We start from the raw sequence: 24,050 nt of genomic DNA on the forward strand, positions 1-24,050 counted from the left end.
AGCTTTCCACCAAAACACACCTTGCCTCTCGCCCTTGTCTCTTGCTTCTTGTTTCTACTTTAACTCATAAACAACAATTAGGGTTTTATCTTTTCTCATTAACATACAAAACCAGCCATCATAGACATCATCTCGCACGGTATTTTTCCATCTTTTGTCATCTGGTTTGTTCAATATTTCATTCTTATCAACTTTTAATCACTTTTGGCCCAAAATTCTCACATATTTTGTTGTTTGGTTATGTTTAAGGTGGGTTAGTAGATGGAGAATAACAGGCATGATGAACCAGAACCAGGATGTGTGCATTTGCTTCTACATTATGCAGGGGATGCAACTTTGCCACTACGAAATGTTGATCCTGACCGTTACTCGTATCTTGATTTGATCGACGATATTTCTAGATTGTTGGATGTTCCCACTGGATGCAACGATGACAGAGGTTTGCCTTTCTCCATTTCTTTCTGCCATCCAGGTAGCCATATAAGAATCCCAATTAATACGGATTCTCATATTCTTGATATGTTCAAATTAAACAGTAACTGCATTTACATTCATTTGTATGTTATGTTGAGGAATTTTAATGATAATCAAGTTGATAGAGCTGAACCTGAAATAGTAACTAGTGAGTCTGATGATGAATGGCAAATGACCGCCGAACCTCAACAAAATGAAGGAGGCGAAACTGATTCTGTCTCTAGCTATATAGATGAAGAAGAAATGAAAAATGAGAATAGTGATGACGGGCTAAGTGATTATGAAGAAAAATATGATGTTATTGCTTATGAAAACTCTGATGAAGATAAAGTGCCTATTTATGTTGATAGAGGTATGAAAGGGAAATTATTTGACCATGAATCTGATGGAAAAGTGAAATTAGAACAAGGTTTATTGTTTGGCGATGTGGATGAGTTTAGAGCTGCCCTTAGAGATTTTGTTATACAAGAGGGATTTGAGATCAAAAGAATTAAAAATGAAAAGGCTCGAGTAACTGCTAAATGTGCTTCAGATGGTTGTTCTTGGCGGATTCATGCCTCTCCTACACCTGATGGGAAAACATACAAGATTAAGACATATAACCATGTGCATTCTTGTATAAGATTACCAAAGAACTCAAATGCCACATCTACTTGGATTGCAACAAAGCTAGAGAGTAAACTGAAAGCTGAGCCAAATATGAGCTATGCGAGCATGAGTCAAGAGTTGTTGGATAGGTATGGCATAGAACCAACTAATGTAACTAAGCTTTATCGTGCAAGAAACAAGGTCAAACAAGATAATAAAGGTATTCATGCACTTTCTTATAATGACCTGCCAGCTTGGGCTTTTTCTGCTTTCGAAACAAACCCAGGATCTATCATAAAGCTAGAGTTGGAACCCAGACTCAACAAAAATCCAGAGTTTAAGAGGTTTTTTGTCTGCCTAAATGCAATGAAAAATGGATTTGTTAGGGGTTGTAGGCCTTGGTTTGGGATTGATGGATGTCACCTAAAAGGACCATATGGTGGAGTATTACTCTCAGCTGTAGCTATTGATGGAAACAAAGGCATGTTTCCAATTGCATTTGCGGTAGTTGAAATTGAGTGCAAGGACTCGTGGATGTTTTTTTTATCCTTGTTACGCGATTCATTGAGTTCTGTTTCTGAATGGAAAGATAGACAAGTGACAATCATGTCAGATATGCAAAAGGTTGGTGAAAATTAATTTGTTAATTTCAATTTAATTTATAGTTTTATATCATACTTGGTTGCCTACTTATAAATACTTGTGTAACAGGGGTTGCATAATGCAGTTTCAGAAATATTTCCTTATGGCAAACATAGGTAACTAACTATTTTACTTTATATGTTTTCTTGAACATATTTTTTGTCCATTCTATTAATTGTTTGTTTATGTCTCTTATCTATAGGTTTTGTTGTAATCATTTGCTAAGCAATTTCAAATTAAAATTTAGAACGTTGCTTCTAAGTACACATTTTTGGAATGTTGCAATGGCATACAATGAGTTTATGTTTGATAAATCCATGGAAAAACTTAGAAAGGTGAGCAACGAGGCTGCAAATTGGTTGTTAGATAGTGAAAGACCCAAAAGTATGTGGGCTAGACATACTATAGACCCTGAGTGCAAATCTGATCACGTAACAAATAATGTATCGGAGTCCTTTAACAACTGGTTGGGAAATGATAGAAAGAAGACAATTTTGTCGATGGTTGAGTCTATTACTTGTAGGTTGATGGCTAGATTTCAAAAGAGATATGAAGAAGGGTGTGGGTTTGAAAATGTTATCACACCTAAAGTCAGAAAAGTATTAGACACTTCAATGCAAGATGGAAGAATGTGTAAAGTCACATATGCTGGTGATGATGAGTTTAGAGTAAAAGATGGGTTTACCACCTTTGTGGTGAACTTGAGGGCTAGAGTATGTGATTGTGGTTATTGGAGGCTAACTGGTTTACCATGCAAGCATGCATGTTCATGCATTGCATATAAGAGAGCTAATGTGGAGATGTTCTGTGATGATTCTTATTCTACCACAACTTACAGTTTGTGTTACTCAGAGATTATACATCCCATGCCTGAATTAGATTCCAACAATAGAGGCTCTTATGGGAAAATTGATCCTCCGGCAATGAAGAGGCTTCCTGGAAGGCCGAAAACTAATAGGAAGAGAGGTATTACTGAAGGTCCAACAGCTTCACATGATGCAAGAAGATCAAGCACGGTTAGATGCGGGAACTGCCGTGAATTTGGGCATAATAAGTTGGGATGTCAAAGAGATAAAACTAAAAAACAGGTATTATTTCTATTTGTAATTAACCTTAATTATTGATTAGCTTTATATTGGACTAATATTGACATCTATGTTGTATTTATAGAAAAAGTTGCAGGTCAGACGTGGTACTACCAGCCAAGTTACTAATGAAATACAAGAAACTCCAAGTCAAGTGCAACTGAGTAGCCAAGTTACTCAATGAAAGGAGATAAACATTTGCTTTCTGCAACAATAAGAAGGAACCTAATTTTTAGAACTGTCTATTTGAAGAATATTAGTATTTTGGATATTGTGATTGTTTTTTCACATTAATTGTTGGGAGAACCAATGGTAAATTTGACATTGTTGCTGGTTTTGGATTTGGGAATCAATTGTCATCATATAGATTTTGGATATGTTTGAATTTTATCAATGGTTTTAGTTCCAAATATGGACTACAATTTTTTTGTTGTGCAGATAGAACACTGTCTTTGCTATGATATAACTGTTATATTATTGCTTCTTCAATTTTATGAGTGCAAACCAAATCTGTTTCAAACTTTAGACCAAATTTGCTTCCATAACTGTAACCATGTGCAAAACAAATTGAAAAGGCATGCTATATAACAGGCAGAATCTTATTTTGGCTTGTTCAGTTTTAATTGAAATTTAAGGACCCTTGCAAGAAATAGTAAGGAGAAATACTCGAGAAAATATATTTTTCTTGGTCAAAAGAAAAGGTTTACACAAATGATGACACTTGAAAGTTGAAACCATAAGAATCTTATGTCATGAGTCACGATAACAAACCAAATGGAAATTTCTTTCAAATAGCCAATTATTTAGTCAAGGTAACACACAAAATTATTCCATGAATATCTATCAATTTGCCAATTTTTCAGCCAATAACAAGTAATGCCAAGAGTAACAAGCAAAATGGATAACAGACAAAATGGATGTTCCTATTAGTTGCCAATATTTTAGTGAGGACAACAAACAATTATCAATCGTATGTATCCTAATTCAAGCTCCTTTTATACATTGTAGAAACAACTACCATGTCTTCATAATATCTTATTATTTCCCCCACAATTACCAATTTAAAGTTCCATGGATTAAAAAAAAGCTTCAGTTCCATTGCTTGATGATACTCGATAAAAAACAAATAAATTTCACTCAGACAAATCAACAAACACCTTATGCTCCAAATTCATATGCACAGAGTTGAATTTCATAGTGTGAAAAAAAAAAACTTGAATAATAAAATGCAGAAAATAAAAACGAGGAAGAAAGTTGAAGAGATGAAGAAATAATGAAAATTGGAGAAAACATGTAAACGCCGAAGAGGATTGTAGCGATGAAGAAATAGATGAAGAAATAGTGAAAATTGGAGGAAACTTATAAACACAACGTCTTTTGAACCACTGTGCTTGTGCAGGACCGTGAATGAAGATGAAGGTAGAGATTTATGGTGTGCACCGTTAAAAGTAACACTGTTAGTGTCCAAGGGGGAAAGTGCCACAATCATGATATAATTAAGGGAGGTTAATGTTTTTTCTAAACTAGAGGGGAGGTGAATGTCTTTTAATAAAACCTCAGGGGAGGTGAGTGCAATTTGCTCTTTATTTTTTTATTCACTCCTCCATTCCTTTGAAATAGGAGGCAATGTCGTAAAAGTAGAAGAAATACAATGAGCATATTGAATTAAGTTTTTGGAAACGGTGAAGGCAATGGCGACTCCTCAACTTAACTCTGTTACAACTGAAACATTTTCAACATCGGAGATAAACGGATGTTTCAAAAGCAGATCTATCGTCCATCTTCTCAAAGGATCCTTAACGAAACACTTTTCAAGAAAATCTATCCCTTCTCGTAATAATTCATCTGGAATTTTTGGTAATTCTTCTCCAACCCCAATTCGAATCGTCAACATCAACATATCCGACACATTCCATGCGGATTCTCCAGTAACCATTTCCACAATAGCGCAACCAAGAGCCCATATATCCGTCGGCGATTCATACACACTATCATTCACCGCTTCTGGTGACATAATTACCGGAGTTCCTCTTGATCGCCACTTTTCACCTTGTTCAACCCTTGTCTCTTTCGCAAGACTGAAATCTGAAATTTTAATGTTTCCATTCTCGAATACGAGAATGTTGGGCAACCAACTTCAAATCGCAATGAACAAACCCTTTTTTGTGAATATACTTGAGTCCTTCAACAACCGACCTCGTATAACGACTAATGAGGTTCTCCGAGAGCTCACCACTGTCGTTCTCGAGTTGATCGGAGAGAGTTCCACCACTGACATATTCTAGAAAAATATTATAATACTCTTCACGGTTTTCAACAATTTTATCTTAGCCAAAACACTTGATAATATGTGGTATTTTTTTGATCAAGAAAAGGAACCTGCTCCCAATCTCATGTGCCGTAAAAGAATGTGAGACCCGATCTTTCAATGTCAGAAAAACTATGTTATATTAGGTGTGATATTTTTTAAAAATAGTTTTTGTAATTAATACAAAATTTTAAAATAAAATTGATAGTGATATATATGTCACACATGGAAATAGTAATACACAGTAATATGAAACTACCGGCCTATCGACAGTTTATTTCCTATCCCTAGATCAATGAGTTGAAATTCAACCGTTTTCATTCATTCAAAAGATATGGTTGCTTTGAGGTCAAGGCAATATCATGGTGTTTCTAAATTTGATGTCTGTTCACTTTAGTGTCCCCACGTTCAACAAAAGTAAAAGAAGTCCCGGAAACCATATTTCCCCTTTCGCTTTAGTTAATAATTGAAAACCTGGTTGATCTGAAAATCTAATAGAAAATTAAAATGTTTAATGAATTTAGATATTTTTCTAAATATATAAACTTGTGTTTTGAAACAAAGAAAGTGAGGAAATTATACCGTGTACACATGCAATTAATCTTTCACCCCTACGAACTTCAAAAAATGACAATTTTTACCCTTTTTTTATTCGACTCCACCCCACAAAATAATTTTCAAAGCCAAAATTGTGAATAGGAAAACTCATTGATAGATTGTCGGAGTTGCAGATTCTATGAATGACCAAGCTTCAGTCTCCTCCTCACCAATCCTCAATGTCATTCGGGGGCTAATTTACTGTTTTTGCTTCTTCCTCCACACAAAATCATGTATTATGGAGAATCAATTTTCATAACTATTATACAAAATTATTGCAGATCTTTCGATCAATACGAACATGAAGGCATAAAGTCTTTGTTTTATTCTTTGGCATCTCAATCACAAAGTAATGGCAAATACATCCTTCCTTTCATTTTTCAGTTTCTTTATTTTTTCTTTTCGGAAGATCTCGAATCCAGAAATTATTTCCCTTCATAATCTAATTGTTATTTTTCTCTATAATCCATGATTGTTTTTCACTTTTCATACTTTGGGTTATGGTTATAATTCAAACTCCATGGCTTTGAGAGAGATTGTTTGATTTAGTCACCGAGGAGTGCAAGGATCAAATGTCTACCTTTCCAGTTCATAATTTTGATATTCAATTCAGAACAAAAATTTGTGGGGGTCAAATCAAATTACAAAAGGGATAAAATAGACTTTTTGTGTGGTTTGTAGGGGTAAATGGCTAATTGTAGGGGTACAAGATATAACATCCAGAAAAGTGATTGTCATCTTAACTAAGTTGGCAATGCAACAACACAAAAACAAACAACCAAAAATATTTTAATAATTGTTGAAATTGTGACTAAAAATTGATGAAATTTTGAAAAATGGCTATAGTGGGTGTAATTGTTGGGATTGTGAGGTGATTGGTAGTGTTTTTCCATTGGCTCGATACTACTTTCGAGATCGTGAAGTATTTCATGCATTTGATGAAAACTCAAGTGTCTATTTTAAAAGGTTGAGGTCAATATAATCCCCCCCCCCCCCCCCCCCCCCCCCCCCCCAATTGGTAGTGTTTTTTCATTGTCCCGATCCCCCCCCCCCCCCCCCCCCCCCCCCCCCCCCCCAAATTGAAAATCTTTCCTCCGCCTCTGTTGAACCAAACAGACCCTTAAGTGATACAAATATTTTTTGGAAACTTAAGTCCTACAAATTCTAATTAAAGTAATGATGGAAACAAAAATAATATATCATTAAATTTTTTTTTGAAGGAATATATCATTAAAGTTAAAGATGACTCTCCAAGTCATTCATATAAATCACCAAAAACACCACTAAGCAACTACACACACATGAATCACCAAGAACTTCACAACCAACTACATACATAAGTTTTGAATCCATTATTCTTATTTTTCATGTATTAAATATGTATTTTAGAGTCATGCATGTGATGTGATAATGAATATTATATATAAATAAAAAAAAACAATATGAATTTTAACTCTTATTATATTATATTATATTATACCTTACTATAACTGTTTCTTTTTTTCATAAATTATCGCATAAAATTTTATAACATTTCATTCTTTTGGATAAATTATAATACTTGCAATTACTACTTTGAACACAAAGATTTCATATTACTTCCCCTCTCCTACAACTTTTGTAAGGTTTTATAACTATTTTTTTTTTGAGTTACCATTTTGATCATTTCACACTTATTTTGAAGAATATATAAATAAAATAGAGTATTTTTTTGGATTAGTCGATCCAAGGACCGACTAATCTGAGGGGAAGGGGTCCCCGCTCTAAGCCAGAGCAAAGCTCTGTATGGAACCGAAATTGGCAGCAGAGGGAATCGAACCTGAGACCTTGAGAGGAGCACACTCCAAGATTCCAAGCCAACCACTAGGCCAACGCCAAATGGGTTTGAGTAATTTTTTTTATTACTAAGTACTCTTATCAAAAGTATTGTTATATTCAACATTACAATAAAAAGTAGAAAATATTGAATTAAAAGTGATGCAAGTAATATTAAGTAGAGGCTCCATATTTTGCACTCACATGACCGTCTTTTCGCTAATTTTATTGCCCTAACGCGTATAAGTTATGAACGGTATTTCATATGAAATTTTGATTTTGATTAAAATTATAAGTACAAATATTTGTGACTTTCAAATTGTAACAAACTCAAAAAATAATGTTTATCTTTTTCAATAACTATAGTAATTTAACAATTATAATATAAATCCTTATTTTTTTTAATAACACAAACAATATAAGAAAATTTTGTTTAAGGGTGTAATTTGAATTATAAAAAAATTCAGCCCAAAATCTCTATCATCTTCATATATAATATTGTTCCTATTGTAGTGGAATATTTACTATTTTAATGGGATTTAACTTTTTTAATTAAAATTTAAATATAATTTTTATTTATAGAAAAAGTTGTTTACGAGTATAATTTTGATAATGAAAAAGTAAGTATAGATATACTAATCTATTTTGTTACACTTTTTAAAGGATAAATGAAAAAAAATGGACACACACACACACACATATATATATATATATATATATACTCGTACCATGTTTGTTACGCTTTTATTTTAATATTTGAATTTACTATTTGAGGGTAGTTTTGAAAAGAGAAAAAACCATCCAAAAAAAATCGAAAAAGGAAAAACTCAAACTCATACCTAAACCCAGTCAAAGCACGGAGAATACCCTTCAAATTGGGATAGGTGTGGGCAGGCAACCGCGAGCACGTGTTTTGTTGTAATGCCTAGTTTTAAGCATGGTTTAAGTGGGATATGGAATGAATAGTCATACCTAAAGGTGATTTGACTATTTGTAGTGTGATTTTGAGTTCATGTATGTTCATGGTCGTCACTATCTTCACTTAGGTGACTGTTGAGGTCATGTCGAAATAGACGTCACACGCTTGAGCAGTTAAATAGTATGTGAGGGATGATCCTAAATGATCAAGTACTTGTTTCTCGTTTTGGAGAGGATATGAGTTGTGAAGATTGCAGGATTCGACGGCGGTGAGAGACGGAATGGTAACTGAGTCTTTAGGTGTTTGGCTAAATAGACGGCTGTGAAGCTTCCAAGTAAAGGACCACGAACCCAATTCATGATCGTTACGGTTTGGTGTGTTATCTAGGTTTTTTTTTGTAGGAGGAAATTAAATGCTAATAGTATGAAGCAAGTTTCGAAGAGTTTCCTCTCTTGTTTATAAAAGAAATATTTGAAGATAATATAGGTTTCCTGCTCCTCTTGTGGAACAAATTTTTTTGAACTAACAAAATAAAAATTTTATCTTTATTCAAACATTAATTCCACCATGAGATATTGATGACAAACAATCATACATTATTTTTGGAGTCACTTTTAGTTGAGTTTTTAGTCAATTTTTAATAGTTTAATATTTAATTTAGAATCATTTTAAATAAAATATCATTTCTGATTTATTGTGTCAAATAGTGTTTTATTATTATTATTGGTCAATTAGTGCAACATGCTTTTAAGGCTTAAGAGAATGAGAAGAAATTAATGTGCCACTTGTCTAGCCTAATGAGAAAAAGGAGGTATGAATAGAAACATAACAACAAGAATATTTGGTGTATTGGGCTATCATAGAAAAAGAAGTTGGGTTGTGGACCCAAGATGATTAACAAGGGATTCATATGTGAAGGAAATATAAGTGCCAGGAAGCCATACAAGTATCAACAATGATATGTAGACCCTTAAAAAAAAACAATGATATGTAGACACCCTTAATGTGTACACCCTTTTGTACTATTCTGAAAAATTAAAGTTAACCAAATATATAGTCTGTGTGACCACCTTTTTTTAGTTGTGCGTCCACTATTTATTTGGTTAATTAAGTGGAAAAATAGTAGTCACGCACATTTTAGTTGCGTGACCACATTTTTCAGCTTCAAAATGCTGGAAAAATAGTGGTCACATAAACCATATATTTGAATAACTGAAATTTTGCAGAGTAATACAAATGGGTGTACACATTAACAGATGTCTACCAATCTATTTTTTTTTTGTGAGTATTAGTTTTGGAACGGTATTGACGTTTGAAAATTGCTCTTCTCCCAACAAAAAATGTTTCCTCCCAACCGAACTGCCCAAAATATCCCCGTGTGAGTTAACTTACGCAGGAGTATTTTGACAAAACATACCCAGGAAAAACCAATTCTCCCCCAAATTGAAAATCGATTCTGAAAAATAGTACCCTTCTAATATATCACAAATCGTGGATCGATTACAATAGATTGACTTCACTTGAATAATCTTGAAAGCTCTTTCTTCATCTAATTGTGTTAATTTTGGTGAGTGGTGTTGGAAACGTGACTCAAAATATCATAAGATTTTAGAAGAAATATGATATCCTTATCTCTTGACGATTTGTGATATGTTTTGAGAATTTTTCATCTAATTGTGTTAATTTTTGAATCAATTTGCAATTTGGGGGCGAATTGGTTTTTCCTGGGTATGTTTTGTCAAAATACTCATGCGCGAGTTAACTCAGGTGTATAACCCTGCGTGAGTTAAGTTACACTGGTTTAACACATGCTTGACTTAACTCACGCTTGGGGCATTTTTGAAAGTTTAGTTGGGAGTGAACAAAACTTGTTGGGAGAAGAGCATTTTTCTTGACATTTTGGGGAAACCAGGAGGCTGATATCACATACAGTTAAATTAAATTATCTGGATATCACTAATTAGTTGATTGTTTTACACATGTCAATGCACACATGTCACTAATTAGTTGATTGTTTTACACATGTCAATGCACACATATCTTTGACCTTTAATATCTTTAATTATAAAAATTCAATATTTTAAAAATATTCACTGAGGCAAATCTAACATTTGGTACCAATTGTCTTTATATAATAATATAAAAATATACTCAAAGTAAATCATGTGAATAATGCACACAGTCAAACTAGATTGTTTATTTTGGGATGGAGCTACACAAAGGACATTTTATTAATATTTTCAAATAGGCACATTAACTACACTGTCGATTTTTTTTAATATACATGAAATATGTTATAAGAGCTTATATTTTTCTTCATGATTAGTAGCATTAGATTTGATAAGATATTAAATCAAATCAAATAAGATACAATTATAACTTTTTCTTCCTTTTTTTTTAATAAGTAACTTTTTCTTCCTGATTAATACTTTTTAACGGGATTACATCTGTTTTTTTTTACACAAACTGAATTACATTTTTGTTCTTTTGAAATCATATCAAAACTTTTATAAAGTCTTCATCTATTTTTTACATATCATATCAAACTTTTAATACAATGTTTTTTTTAGCTTTGGATCTAGATGATTAAATTATGTACAAAAAATTTGATCATAAAGAAATGGAGATAAAAAAGCTACAAAGTAAGAATAACAAGAATCTCTTTGGAGTGTCACTTTTTGCAGTGAAACTATGGCAACAAATATATATTTTTTTTATCATTGAGCTCCTCTTTGTGTTTTTGACATAATTGTTCATGAATGTAAAACCATCAAACATTTAAATTGATGTAGAACAGCAGAAGCAATGAAAACTTGAATTGAGTAGTTGGAGCTTAATTAGCTCTCAACCATTGAATATACATTCACAACAATGCAACATTGATCCTCTAATTTCAAGTTTCTTAAAGATGAGACTTAAATTGAATAGTTGGACCTTAGGCTCTCAACCATTGAATATATATTCACAACAACACAAAATTGAATCTCTTATTTTAAGAGAATGAATAATAAGGCTATGTATACACATAATCAAATTTATATACACAAGAGGAAAGATGAAAATCACAACACTTATGTTAAACTGATTGCACTTAGCTTCAACGAAATTTAATATGCTCCATCAAAGCTAATAGAATTTGGCAAGTAATCACTTATTGTGAACTCTATATATTCACAAAGATTCATTGGCCAGCGACTGCTCCATCGATTTCCAAAACTTCAGCTCTACGGAAAGATTCAGAATGCATTGATCTCCGTTCTACATGCTTCTTCAGATCACTGCAAAATCAACATAATTCTAAAAGAATAAGTATGCATAGATTAGCCACAAAAAAAAAGACTGTTGTGAAATGAATAACTATATTTATGCATAGTTTAGTAAAAGAATAATTCAGAAAATAGAATATCGAAATCTCTAGGTAGTGTAGAATTGTAACTGTAATACATCTGCAGCGTGGTATTCTACATTCCGAGTCTTTGCAATTCCTGGAGTGAGCGGTTAGTATAAACCATATCTGTTTGCAATGCTGGCAGCCCCCATTTACTCGAATTTTGCACTTACTGGCATGATAGAACAACTTCTTCATTTGAGAACAGTTTGGATGAGAGCATGGCTTAACATTACTTGTGCGGCGGCGGCATTGAGATGCATGCTTCAAAACGTTCAGCAGTTTCACCATCTGTGTGTAAGTCAGTAAGTATGATCAACAATCTAGTCTAGGACAAATGTGTAATGAAAACAATAAATCGAGAAAATTAAATTTTTACCGTTCCCTCATTTGACTCCTGCCTGATTCTCAGATTGACATAACTTGTTTTGAACAATGCTGAGTTAACTGGTGTTCATTTTGAGTCATGACAGTAGGATTGTGTAGATGGTAGAGGATCATCATGGAGGAATACTTAGCACGACGGAGTGTGTCAAACTGAAACTGAGACTTCTGGAAGAAGATCAAAAAGTGCTCCCTATTTCCAAACAATCTACTCTCAAGGACGATATCATTATGTTTCGTATTGGAGGGGATATCATCAACAACGGCCTGAAAACGGCAGACAATTATACGAACTTACTAATGAAGAAACAATCATATGAAATGCAAAACTTCAGGTTTAGGTTGTTACCTGACAAAGTGTATGCACCTTGCCAAAAATTAGTATGTGCTTGAGTAAGCAATAAAAATTAGTATAATGAATAACCAAGAAGTAATTTTCTATAATTTTGAGTATAAGAAAAAAGCTAAAAGTTTCAGTATCCAAATAAATTCACCTGTTTATTTAAAGCATCTAAGTTTTCCTCATTAAGGTCATTACTAGCTGTGATACTCATCTTCCCCAAACCGGGCAAATTCCTCCTCAATGAAACGAAAGAACTTCCTCGACTCACAAGACAAATATGCAAGGTCACCGAGTCTAGTCTAATACCAACTGCTTTGTATCTGCATAGGTAAAGGCTTCTCAACAAAAAGAAACATTTGCAAAAAAAAAAACAGGAATGCCACAGAAAGACTACTAAGGATACACGAATAAATAGACTTTTAGCAATAAGGAAGCAGCTCACAGAAGCAAAATGAGAAAGCGAAAGAGTTCAAATAGCTACGCAATCGATATAATCAAGTGACATTGGTAAACATGAAAAACATCTTGACATACCCTAGATCTCTGAGAGCTAACGCAACAGCACAGAAGTTAGGAATTCCACTTCTCATGACCAGTCAACAGACGCAAATGTCATACATGCAGAAGCAGATAAAAAAATTATTGGCCTTAACTCTCCAGTGAAGAATTAAGAAATATTAAAAGAATCTTCCAATGAATTCTTCAATTAATGTCTTCTTGTATAAGTTGTAATTAACTTCTGCATCTCAATTTTTTTAAAAGTCATTTCATTTAATTTCACCATAAATATAGGACTTTCTATAAGTGAAGAACCATTAATTTACTTTAATTGAGAAGCTCCCATAAGCTAGAAGCTATTCGAAACTTGACTACGCCACAGCCATTGGACATTGCAGGTTATAGTCTTGCAAAGATTACGTGTTCATTTTAAGAAATATAAAGTATCTAATATAGTCTTTCTATAATCATTCTAAAATTAGGTGCCCATTGCTTAGAAGAACTTCACCCTTCTTTTGTTTTTAAAAGTTACGAGAACAATTCACCGTTTCTAGAATTCTAGCAAGTTCGTTCATAATCATCGCATGAAGAAGAGAAAATAAATCAATAAAATAGGAAATTGAAAACCTCAATTAACATAAAACAACAAATCAAATTAGGTATCTGTACATCAATACAAATCAAATTACACTTGCCAGTGTGGCATCAATACAATGAATGTTTGCAGCCCAACTAATACTAATTTGACCTAACAACACACCAGCCATCCGATTCTAAGCAATCTGACGGTTTATGATCTACAACTAGTTGCTGAAGCCTCTCTGCCAGTGAAGGAAAACCATGCTCAAATTCAGACTCACACAACTCTAAATTAGGAGGCAGAGTCGTTGAGGTTGAAGAAGAAGACCAATGCAAAAAATCGAAGTGTGTCCGTGGAGATGGGAATGGCAATGATGACTCGTTAATCTTTAACTCTTTTGTCAACGAAACATCGCAAATGAAAGGGTGTTTTAATAGCATATCTGCACTCCATCTCTTCAAATGATCTCTAACAAAACACTTTTGAAGAAAATCTTTCCCTTCTTCTGATAATTCATTTGGAATCAACGGTATTTCTTCTCCCATTCCAATATGAGACAAAAACCACCACATATTTGTCTTGCAGCTTACATTCCATGGAGATTTTCCAGTAACCATCTCCACAACGGCACATCCAAGAGCCCATATATCTGTTGGCGATTCATAAATACTCTCACTCACTGCTTCCGGCGACATATACATCGGAGTTCCCCTACATTCCCATTTTTCACTTTTGAAGCCTTTCTCCTTAGCAAGGCCAAAATCCGAAATCTTAACTTCGCCATCATCAAATACAAGAATATTTGGCAGCTTCAAATCACAGTGAACAAAGCCTTTGTCGTGAATATGTTTGAGTCCTTCAAGGACGGACCTTGTATAACGACGAACAAGATTCTCCGGAAACTTACCACCATGATTCTTGAGTTGATCGGAGAGAGTACCACCAGCAGCATATTCTAGAAAAATATTATAACACTCTTCGCCGTTTTCGAAAGTTCGATCCTGACCAAAGCACTTAATGATATGTGGAGATGATCCTAAACTGTCAAGTATCTGTTTCTCGCTTAAGAGAAAACTGGAGTTGTATGTATCTGAAGATTTGACGGCGGTGAGAGGTGGAAAGCTATCGGAATCCTTATGTGTGGCTAAGTTGACCGTGGCAAAGCCGCCACTACCTAGCATCTCACCTCGAACCCAATTCCAATTCATGTTTCTGTGTGTTACTATATTTTGTTGAGGTGGAAATAAAACAGTACTGTCAATTGAGCAACCCTATGAAATATGACGTGACTTGTCGCGTCTGGTATATATTGCTATGAAATATGAATTGCCGCGGGAATTAGGTTAGGGTTAGGAAATATTTGAAAGGTATTGTTAGTCGGTTTAGAAGATTTAATTTTAACAGAAGACAGTTGCTAATTAAGTGCACAATAATAACTAAAACTAACTTAGCCAGCAAGTCGGAAAATTGGATGGTTTTTTTTTTTTTTTAGGGAAAAATTGGATGGTTTTTTTTTTGGTTACAAATTGGATGGGTTTGTTAACTCTTTAAAATTTTATCTTTTGTTATTTTTTGACAAAAATAACCCTTCTTTAAAGATCCAAACTTTGATTTATCCATAAGATTGCTAATATTTCCTACCATATATGGAAAGTTCAAACACGCTTCCGTTTCTTTTAGATTTTTTTAGAAAAATAACTATTTTTTTTATTTATAAAAATTCACTTTTATCATTTTTAAGTGTTTGTTTAGTAATTTTAGAAAAATCATTTTATCAAAAAAAATCAATTTTAACTAAGGATGGCAAAAAATGTCAATCCGCCCCGTCAATAACCCGTCCAAAAAGTGGCGGAGCGGGGCTAGTCAACTAAAGAAATAGGGTTGAAAATTTCACCCCGCCCCGTTTTATGACGGACCGGCGGGTTGACCCGTCTATGTTTTTAAAAAAAAATATCAATTTAAAATTTTCACATAAACAACGTAAAAATATATTAATTAAAATATATAAGTATTCAAACATATAAATTACATTCTTTAAAAAAAAACATATAAATTACATCTTCTAAAATTCTATAATAATTTAATAAATCAATAAGTCATTGAAAATAAAAACTCCATGAGTTATCAATAAATAACTGTTAAAAATATATGGCTAAAATCATGAAACAAATGTGATAAAATAAATTGAATTTTCCCCCAATATATGGAAGTGAAAATTGAAAAATTGATTTGACTTATAAATAAAAAGAAGTGAAAAAGAGAGTTTCTTTTTAACATATCAACCCAAAAGGGCCAACCCACCCCGCGCCCGTCACCTACCTACTTTTTAGCGGGTTAGGCGGAGCGGACACCCTACTTGCGGCGGGTTTAAAATCTCAACCCACCCCCGCTAAAAATGATGGGTTAAACGGGCCAACCTGAAGAGTCCAACCCATTTTGTCATCCCCTAATTTTAACTTTAAAACCGTTTGTTATGGCTTTTTTAAGAAAAAAATCATTTTAAAAAAAAAAAATCATTTTTAAGAGTATTGCGTCCGTTTTTTACAACTTTTTTAAAAAAATTAAAATCTAAAAGAAAATCTAAAAATAGCTTCAAATGAGAAGTTGTTAAAAATAGCTTCTCAAAAATAGTGTGTGTTTGGTTCAGCTTTGAATATAATTGATTCTGACAGAATTGATTCTGACAGAATTGATTCTGAGAGAATTGATTTATGTTTGGATACAATTATGTAGAATTGATTCTTGCTCACTAACAATGGGTATTAGGAGCAGTATTGTTAAATAACGGCTACGGTTGCGCTGTAGTTCTATTGCATAGCAGAATTTTAACTAATCGCTATTGTTATGCAATATGCTATTTAGTACAAAACATTGTGAAATAGCAGCTATAGCAATGCTATGCTTTATAGCATTGTCACAGCGGAATTTGAACAAAATGATATTATTCGAACAAACTGATACTATTCGTGATCCACATAACACCGTATGATAGACAATATGTGAATGTGAAAAATAAAATCATGCACGCTTTATATCAAACAACTAAGAAGTATTACTTCAAAGTTCAAAAACATATCTACAGGAGAAGTCATAAAATGTCACAATCTTCTCAAGGGAACCAGCAAAAATTAAAATGATATAAAGAACTTGAAAAATGAAATTACTAATTCAAATTAACAGATCACTTGAATTCAAAACCACAAAATTACCTTCCCAAACAAATAAAGAGTACCCATATTAGCTCCATAATACTCCTCATAAGCATCAAGTATGTAAAAAGGCAACGATCCCTCCGGATCCAAATTAAACTCCACCTGTTGTTGATTATTCGAATCAGCGACATTTACCTCCCCGCCTCCACCACCACCACTCCTCGCCGCCTGCCATCCAGCAGTAGCACACAGCTTCGGATCCACCACTTCTTCACTAACTTTCGCATTCAAAGTAAAACCCTCCTTCTTCACAACAGGTTTCACTTCCATTTCTTCATCTTTCACCTTCGCCACTTTCTCTTCAACTAAATCCCCATTACCACATTCATTACCTTCCACCACCATTCCTCCCTCGCAATTTCCCAAACTCTCGTTCACTTCTACTTCACTCTTTTCCTCTAACCCTAACCCTATTCTGGATCCATTATCCTTATCCTTACTAACCCTACCAGATTCAATTTCACCATTTCCACCATTACCGATTTTCGCAAAATTTTCACTCGCGTAAGAACCTAATACAGATTCAGCAGAGGGCTTAGGTTTAGCCTTAATCCGTGCATCATTAACAACAGAAGACGAATTCGATTGAACCTTCCTCCGACTAATTTTATCGTTCTCATCCGGCGCAAACTCCTTAAGAACATCATCAACAATACTCTCACAAACCTTATCATCTCTACTTTTCTTAAAATTAGCAGAAGTAAACATCGACGAAACTCTTGATCCGCCCATCATAGCAGCAGCAGCTGATAATTTAGCCGCAGAAGAAGAAACAGAAGGACGCTTGATCTGCGAAGCGTCTTTCTCTTTCTTCCGTTTAGGTTTCTCAGATTCATCGAATTCTTCGTCTGAGGAAAGGGAGAAACCGGCTTTGGACCAATCCTCTTCTTCGCCTTCGTCGTTGTAACCAAATCCGTCGTCATCAACGATGAATGAGCGGGATTGTTCACGGCGGCTAGCGACTAAGGCGGTGTATTCTTCCTCAGGGATTGTGTCGTAGATAGGGTTTTCGAGTCGGATTTGTGGTGTGGTGGTGGATCGGGGACCGTTGGATCTGCGGGATCGGAGAAGCTCTAAGGCTTGGCTGCGTGCGGTGGCGTCAGGGCCTCGGATTGGTCTTCGCTTCCTGCTTGAACCGTCGTCGTCCGCCATTGCTATCTCTCTCTCTCTAACTAACTTTGGTGACTGACTGTGATTTTAGAAATTTCAGAAAGGAATGAGACGATGATACGGCGCGAGGGTTTTTACGTTTTGAGCAGAGCGCGGGAAAATGTGTCCATTTTGGCGCGCTTCTGAAACAAAAGCATTTGTGATTTACTTTTTTATTTTTTATTTTTATTTTTTGGTCAAGCATTTGTGATTTATTTATTGACAAACAATAACGGCAAAAAAAAATCTTACGTATATATGCTTAAAGTTAAATGTATTGTTGGTCTACCAAAAAGACTTTGATAATATGATAAGAATCTTTTGTCAAACAACAAAAAATAAGAATCTCAAATGTTCTCGTTTTAAATTGAACAATGTTCAATCTACTAGGAGAGAGTTTAGTTACATGTTTTTTTAAACGAATAAGTTTTAGTTGGTCACAAACACAAAATAAAAATTAAGCGCACACACATAAATAAAAAAATTTAAAAGATTAAAATAAAAAATTATGTGACTAATTTATTTTTCTTTTAAACTTTTTATTTGTGTGTGTCCAAATATTTTTTATTTGGAGTTGTGTCTAAGTAATTTTTATACAACTACGTCTAAATAATACCTTATTCGTATCAAAAATAAATTATCTCTTTCGAAAAATCAAAAATAAATAGTTGTTTTTTTCACTTATTTACAATTGTATTTATTCCTCCTTGTTTTAAGTAAAAAAACTAACTCTCCAATTTCTGAAGTGTCGGAATTTTTCTTAAAGGCTCATTTTTTTTTATTAATGAAAAAAATATACATGAGGGTCAACTTTTATTAATGAAATTTTTTTTTGAAAAAAATGAATAAATGTAGTTATATTAAGAGTCAGTATAAAGAGAGACAATCTTCTTCTATATGAAATATTGAAATAACTAATTGTGATTAAATTAGAAAGCAAATTTTTTTCTTCATTCTATTATTTTCTCGTGCGTCTCATTTAAATAAAATTTGGAATGTTTAACGTGTTTTGAAAGGTTTTGTAGTGTGTGTATCTTAGAAAAGTAAGAAATAAAAAGTTGTATGACGAATGTGATAAGCAAGTGATGCATTAAAAGAGCGATAAATAGAAAATAAGTTTAAGAAATTAACAAATATACACACGTCATAGTTGATATATATATATATATATATATATATATATATATATATATATATATATATATATATATTGCATGGGTTGGAGATAATTAGTTTGAGTATAGAGTTGGCAATTTTTAGTGTGTGTCGTCATGTGAATTGGGACTAGTCGAAATCTAAGTGTGAAACAAAACTAAGTATGACCAAAGGAATAAAGACACGAGGGTAAGGAAAAACAAGATGCAAGAAATTATATCTCAAGTTCTTAAAGAATAAATCATAATTTCTACTCAATTCTCGAGTTATTCAAACCAACAATGAAAGAGAAAACAAGAGTCAAGTTTTTTTATCATTTCTTTAACGAGACTTTGTTAGAACAAGAACGGTTCATACAAAGTCTCTTGAGTTTTGATGATAACAAGGTATTGAAGAACAATTGGTATACTAACATATGTTCAAATGTGTAGGATCTCCTTACCATGAAGAAGAAACATATGAAGAGCATTAAAAAAGGGATTGGGAAACCTAGCAGACTAGGGTGGAAGATCTACTGCAAAGTCAACCAAAAGTCAACGTCCTTAGTAGAAGGAAGTCTCACTGAAGCTGGGGAGTGATCTCCGCAAACTATGTGAAGGGTATCAGACACAGAAGCTGACTAGGCTACTTGGATTTGAGGGACCCATAATTCACGTAATCCTTTGTCTTATTATACGAGCTGTCTCTATCACAACATTTGGTAAAGCGGTTATTTTGTCTTATTCTGTCTACGTTTACAATCAGACAAAGGACATTAGGAACGAGAAAACAACAGATAATTCTCCTTTCGGCAAAGAAAATTCAAAGTACTTTCCAACAGGATTATCCATACTAGGCAAAGGGCCAACGTTCGTGATCAAAGTTTCTCAACGAATCTATATGTGATGGCACCCTTCTTCAATGTCTCTCAAATCACTATATATAAAGGAAGCTAAAGACCTGAAGAAGAAGTAATAAGACACCGCTATTTTTCTGTGCCAAAACTCTGTCAAATCAAATAGCGCAAGACACTTAGGATTATTTTTTCAGGTTTATATCTTATAAATCCTAAGGAGTGAGTTTGTTCATTTGTTTAGTTTACACTCACTGGTTAGAAAGAATGTGAGAACAAATTAACCTGCTTGCAGTTGTTCTTGGGAAAGGGAAGTTTCTGGCAGATGTGCTTGAGCAAATAAGTTTTTAGGTGAAGTCATAAAGCATAGAAGTCTCTTGTCATGTTCTTGAGCATTGAGAAGTGTTTTGGTGTTTCTTTAAGCAAGTTGTGATCAAGATTGGTTGTGGTGAAATCTCTTGGAAATGCAAGGGGACTGGACTACTCTCGTGTCGTAGGAGGAACAAATATAAACTGCTTTGTGTCTTTCTTCTCTCTCTGACTCTTTATATTTTATCTGCATTTTATGTATTTCCGCTGCATTCAGACTCTAAGTCAGGATCTGCAACATCAGATTCTGTCCAGATTTGTATTTGACACTTGGAAAAAGAAATTGAAGAAAAGATCTGTTTCTTGTGTGTTTTTCTCACCTTCAGATCTCACTGCCCAAGGTGTTTAAGAAGTGAAAATTATTTGATCTTTTATTTAAAGACACTTGACTATTAGCCTCTAAAATCCCTAGAAGCTCCCTTGTTTGGTTTGATAAAATCTTGTCAATGAATGAGTCAAATAATGCTCATACAATGTCAAAATTCAATGCAAATTAAACCATGATTGATCTAGGCTGCGCCATTATTCTAATTCTTACATTAGATTGTTTATGTTACCTAGCAAAATCGTGGCACAATTTTTGACGAAATCAAAACATGTAACCAACTATGCCAAATCCTGTCGCGATTGCACGGAATAGTGCCACAATTTGACATAATTAGCAACATCGGTTTCAAGTCATTTTCCAACATAAGTAAAATAGATGAAGGAATATGCAACGATAACTCTTCATTAATGCTAGGATACCAGCAATTAAAACACAGTTAATATTGTTAAGATCAACAGCTATTCCCTCCGTCCCTATATGTAAACACCCTTTTATTAGAGGCAAAAGGTGCTTGCATATAGAAACGGAGGGAGTAGTAGAAAGTTGTGTCAATTTGTTTTTCCCAATACAAGGGTCTTTGGTTTAAGCAAACACCTTCCGATTAAAAAAAAAAGTTAATATTGTTAAGATCACAATTTACAAAAAATAATACTTGCGATTAAAACAAAAAGTGTAGAATTTGTATAAATCATAATATATTTCCATCCAGATGTTAGGATACCAGCAAAAACACCATCCCCTAAAAAAAAAGAAGCATTGTTAATATCCTATATATTTTATCGAATGTTATTTTTTTTTAGATAGATGAAATGACAATAGTCATTGAAAACTCACATGCATAAGAGTTTGAACTTCAATCACAATATGTGACCTAACAACTTTGACATTTTATCGGTTAAGTTGAAACTTCTCTATTTAAGTATACTTTCCCTCATTACCATCATTCATAAAAAGAACATGGCATTTAATTATGATTTTTTTAAAAACAACCCACAACATTGTCTCATCGTTTCTAAAACACATATATCCGAGGTGTCACCTAAGTATTCAAAAAAATATTTTAATAGATAATTTTGACATTTCTTAGGTGATCCGCGAATATCTTCAGAGTATCGACAAAACTTCATTTTTGAAGTATTTAAATTTTATTCTTTCCCTTTTTTTCTAAAAAACCATTATCATTTTTTTACAAATTTACCCATCTTTAAATGTACACTCTATAGTTAATGACTAAACCACCAAATTGATCTATGTTTTTGTAAGTCATTATCAAATTAGTCTATAACTTTATTAATACTTTAAATTAGTCTCTGTCTTTGTTAAAAGTTTTTCAGTTAGGTCCATGTCTTTATGTTTTTGTCGCATGATGAAGAAACAAATTGAGAAACTTTTGACAAAAACAATGACTAGTTTGAAATATTAAAAAGGTTAGGGACTAATTTAAAAAGGGTTAATATGTGTTTACCCCCCTATAATATTGGCCATTTCCGGTTTTACCCCCTGTAAAATATTTTTTTTGAATTTCATCCTTGAAATTTGAAAATATTTTGGTTTTAGACCTTCATTGAATATTTCACCCCCTGTAATTTGAGCAAATTTAGGTTTACCCCTCTTGTAATTTGAAAAAAATTTGGTTTACCCCCTGTTCATTTGAGCAAATTTCGGTTTACCCCCTGCCATATCTTTGATTTTGTACTGTCAAAACTCATGAAGGTCCAAAACCAAAAATCTTCAAATTACGAGGACGAAATCCAAAAAAAATATTTTACAGGGGGTAAAACCAGAAATGACCAATATTACAGGGGGGTAAACACATATTAACCCAATTTAAAAATGTCCAACAAAGACATGGATCAATTTGATGTTTTACTTATAGTTAATCAAATAGGTTGAACCACCACAAAATTGCTTTACGAGACCGTGGCTCATCATCAACTTAACTTCCGTATTTTCACTATGAACTCCCCCATAACCACCGCAATCCATAGAAACAACAACCGCTCCGTCGTCACCCTTTGAAATTCACAGGCAATGCCAATGTCTTCTCGTACATTAGATTTCAGACAATGACCCATCACCAACTTTTGTATTTTCATCACGAACAATCCATAGCAACCACGTCACCTACGTCATCACCCCCTTCATATACTATTATTTAATGATTATATCTTGTTATGTGTTACAATTTGCAAGCAAGCAATCTAACAATAATAGAGTAGTCCCTAAAAGAAACAAGAATATAATATATTTTTAAAAAACACTAACAAAAAACGAATGATGTCAAGTAGTTTTCCTAAAAAATGAAAAATCAACAACATGACTCATTGACTCCATTCAAATTGGTTCCTCTCATTCGCCTTGTTCTATTTTTCTCCCTCGTTCTCCAATCCACGTCTTTCTCTCTTGATCATATTTTTTTTCCCTCTATCTTGATCTTCCATTTAAAATCTAGAGAGATATATATACAACGCGATGAAAAATGAAGAAGGAGAGAACGAGGAGAATGAGAGGATCCAAATCTCTCTCAATTCACTTCATTCCTATTAGGGGTGGAAATAGGTTAGGCCGGGTCGGGCTTTGTAAGACCTAAGTCTGGCCTACTTCAAAAATTATAGGCTTGAGTCTGACCTATTACCCGTCATAGGCTCATTTTCGAGGCTTGGCCTAACCTATTTCAAGGCCCGATGAAGCCTGAAAGCCTATTTAAAAGCCTATTTTACACTAAAGCCTAGAAACACATGCAAGCCTACTACTAAATAGGCCAAAATTTATGAAGGCCTAAAGCACATGAATATATCTGCAACTAAATAATGAAATCTTACGAAGGTCTAATCACACCAATATATGTGCTACCAAATAACCAATCATATGAAGGCTTGAGTTTATGAGAAAAATTTTAAACGATATCAATAATGGAAGATATATTATACATAAAAAGCTTAATAGGCCGGCCCGACGGGCTTAATAGACTTTTTTGCAAGCCTTAGCCTGACCTATTTAATTAAATAGGCTTTATAAAAAGCTTGAGTCTGACCTTGTTAATAAACGAGCTGAGTCGAGCCAGACTTTAAATAGGCTAGGCCATAGGCCCCTATCGGATGGCCTGGCCTGTTCCCACCCCTAATTCCCATCAAAGATCAAATCGAGTGATGATTACAAATTCAAGGACGAACTATCGCATTCACTTTCATTTTGTGCGTGTTTTCTTATTGTCTGACCCGTGATTAAGTGCATGTTGATAGTCGATACGATAAATCAGGTCTATGTTGATAATCTAGAATTTAAAATCATATTCAAAACAAATTAATACTCCTATAATTTTTGTGATAACCGACTTAACTTTGATGTCGAAAATGGAATTTGGGTCCAAACAAGCACTTATGA

General features: G+C 33.7%; 2 protein-coding genes and 2 pseudogenes across 3 annotated transcripts; 1 reads left to right on the plus strand and 3 right to left on the minus strand.

Moving 5' to 3' along the window:
• Positions 1-3,104, plus strand: LOC146919769 (uncharacterized). Its single transcript, XM_085713181.1, has 5 exons — positions 1-139; positions 250-1,686; positions 1,774-1,820; positions 1,907-2,792; positions 2,875-3,104. Exons 2-5 carry the CDS (start codon positions 262-264, stop codon positions 2,971-2,973), a joined length of 2,457 nt encoding a protein of 818 aa, XP_085569307.1. The 5' UTR covers positions 1-139; positions 250-261; the 3' UTR covers positions 2,974-3,104.
• A 1,387-nt stretch (positions 3,105-4,491) lies between these two features.
• Positions 4,492-8,787, minus strand: LOC146919770 (mitogen-activated protein kinase kinase kinase 20 pseudogene; annotated as a pseudogene).
• A 4,866-nt stretch (positions 8,788-13,653) lies between these two features.
• Positions 13,654-16,146, minus strand: LOC146919771 (mitogen-activated protein kinase kinase kinase 20 pseudogene; annotated as a pseudogene). The gene has a single exon (XR_015010687.1). The product of XR_015010687.1 is annotated as a mitogen-activated protein kinase kinase kinase 20 pseudogene (transcript).
• A 666-nt stretch (positions 16,147-16,812) lies between these two features.
• On the minus strand, positions 16,813-17,985 carry LOC146919772 (DNA polymerase alpha catalytic subunit-like). Its single transcript, XM_085711068.1, has one exon. It carries the CDS (start codon positions 17,983-17,985, stop codon positions 16,813-16,815), a length of 1,173 nt encoding a protein of 390 aa, XP_085567194.1.
• Positions 17,986-24,050: the final 6,065 nt, after the last annotated feature.

Source organism: Medicago sativa, chromosome 5 (genome assembly GCF_051527215.1).
Source record: "Medicago sativa cultivar Bolivia chromosome 5, Bolivia_mono, whole genome shotgun sequence".
Taxonomy (NCBI): domain Eukaryota; kingdom Viridiplantae; phylum Streptophyta; class Magnoliopsida; order Fabales; family Fabaceae; genus Medicago; species Medicago sativa.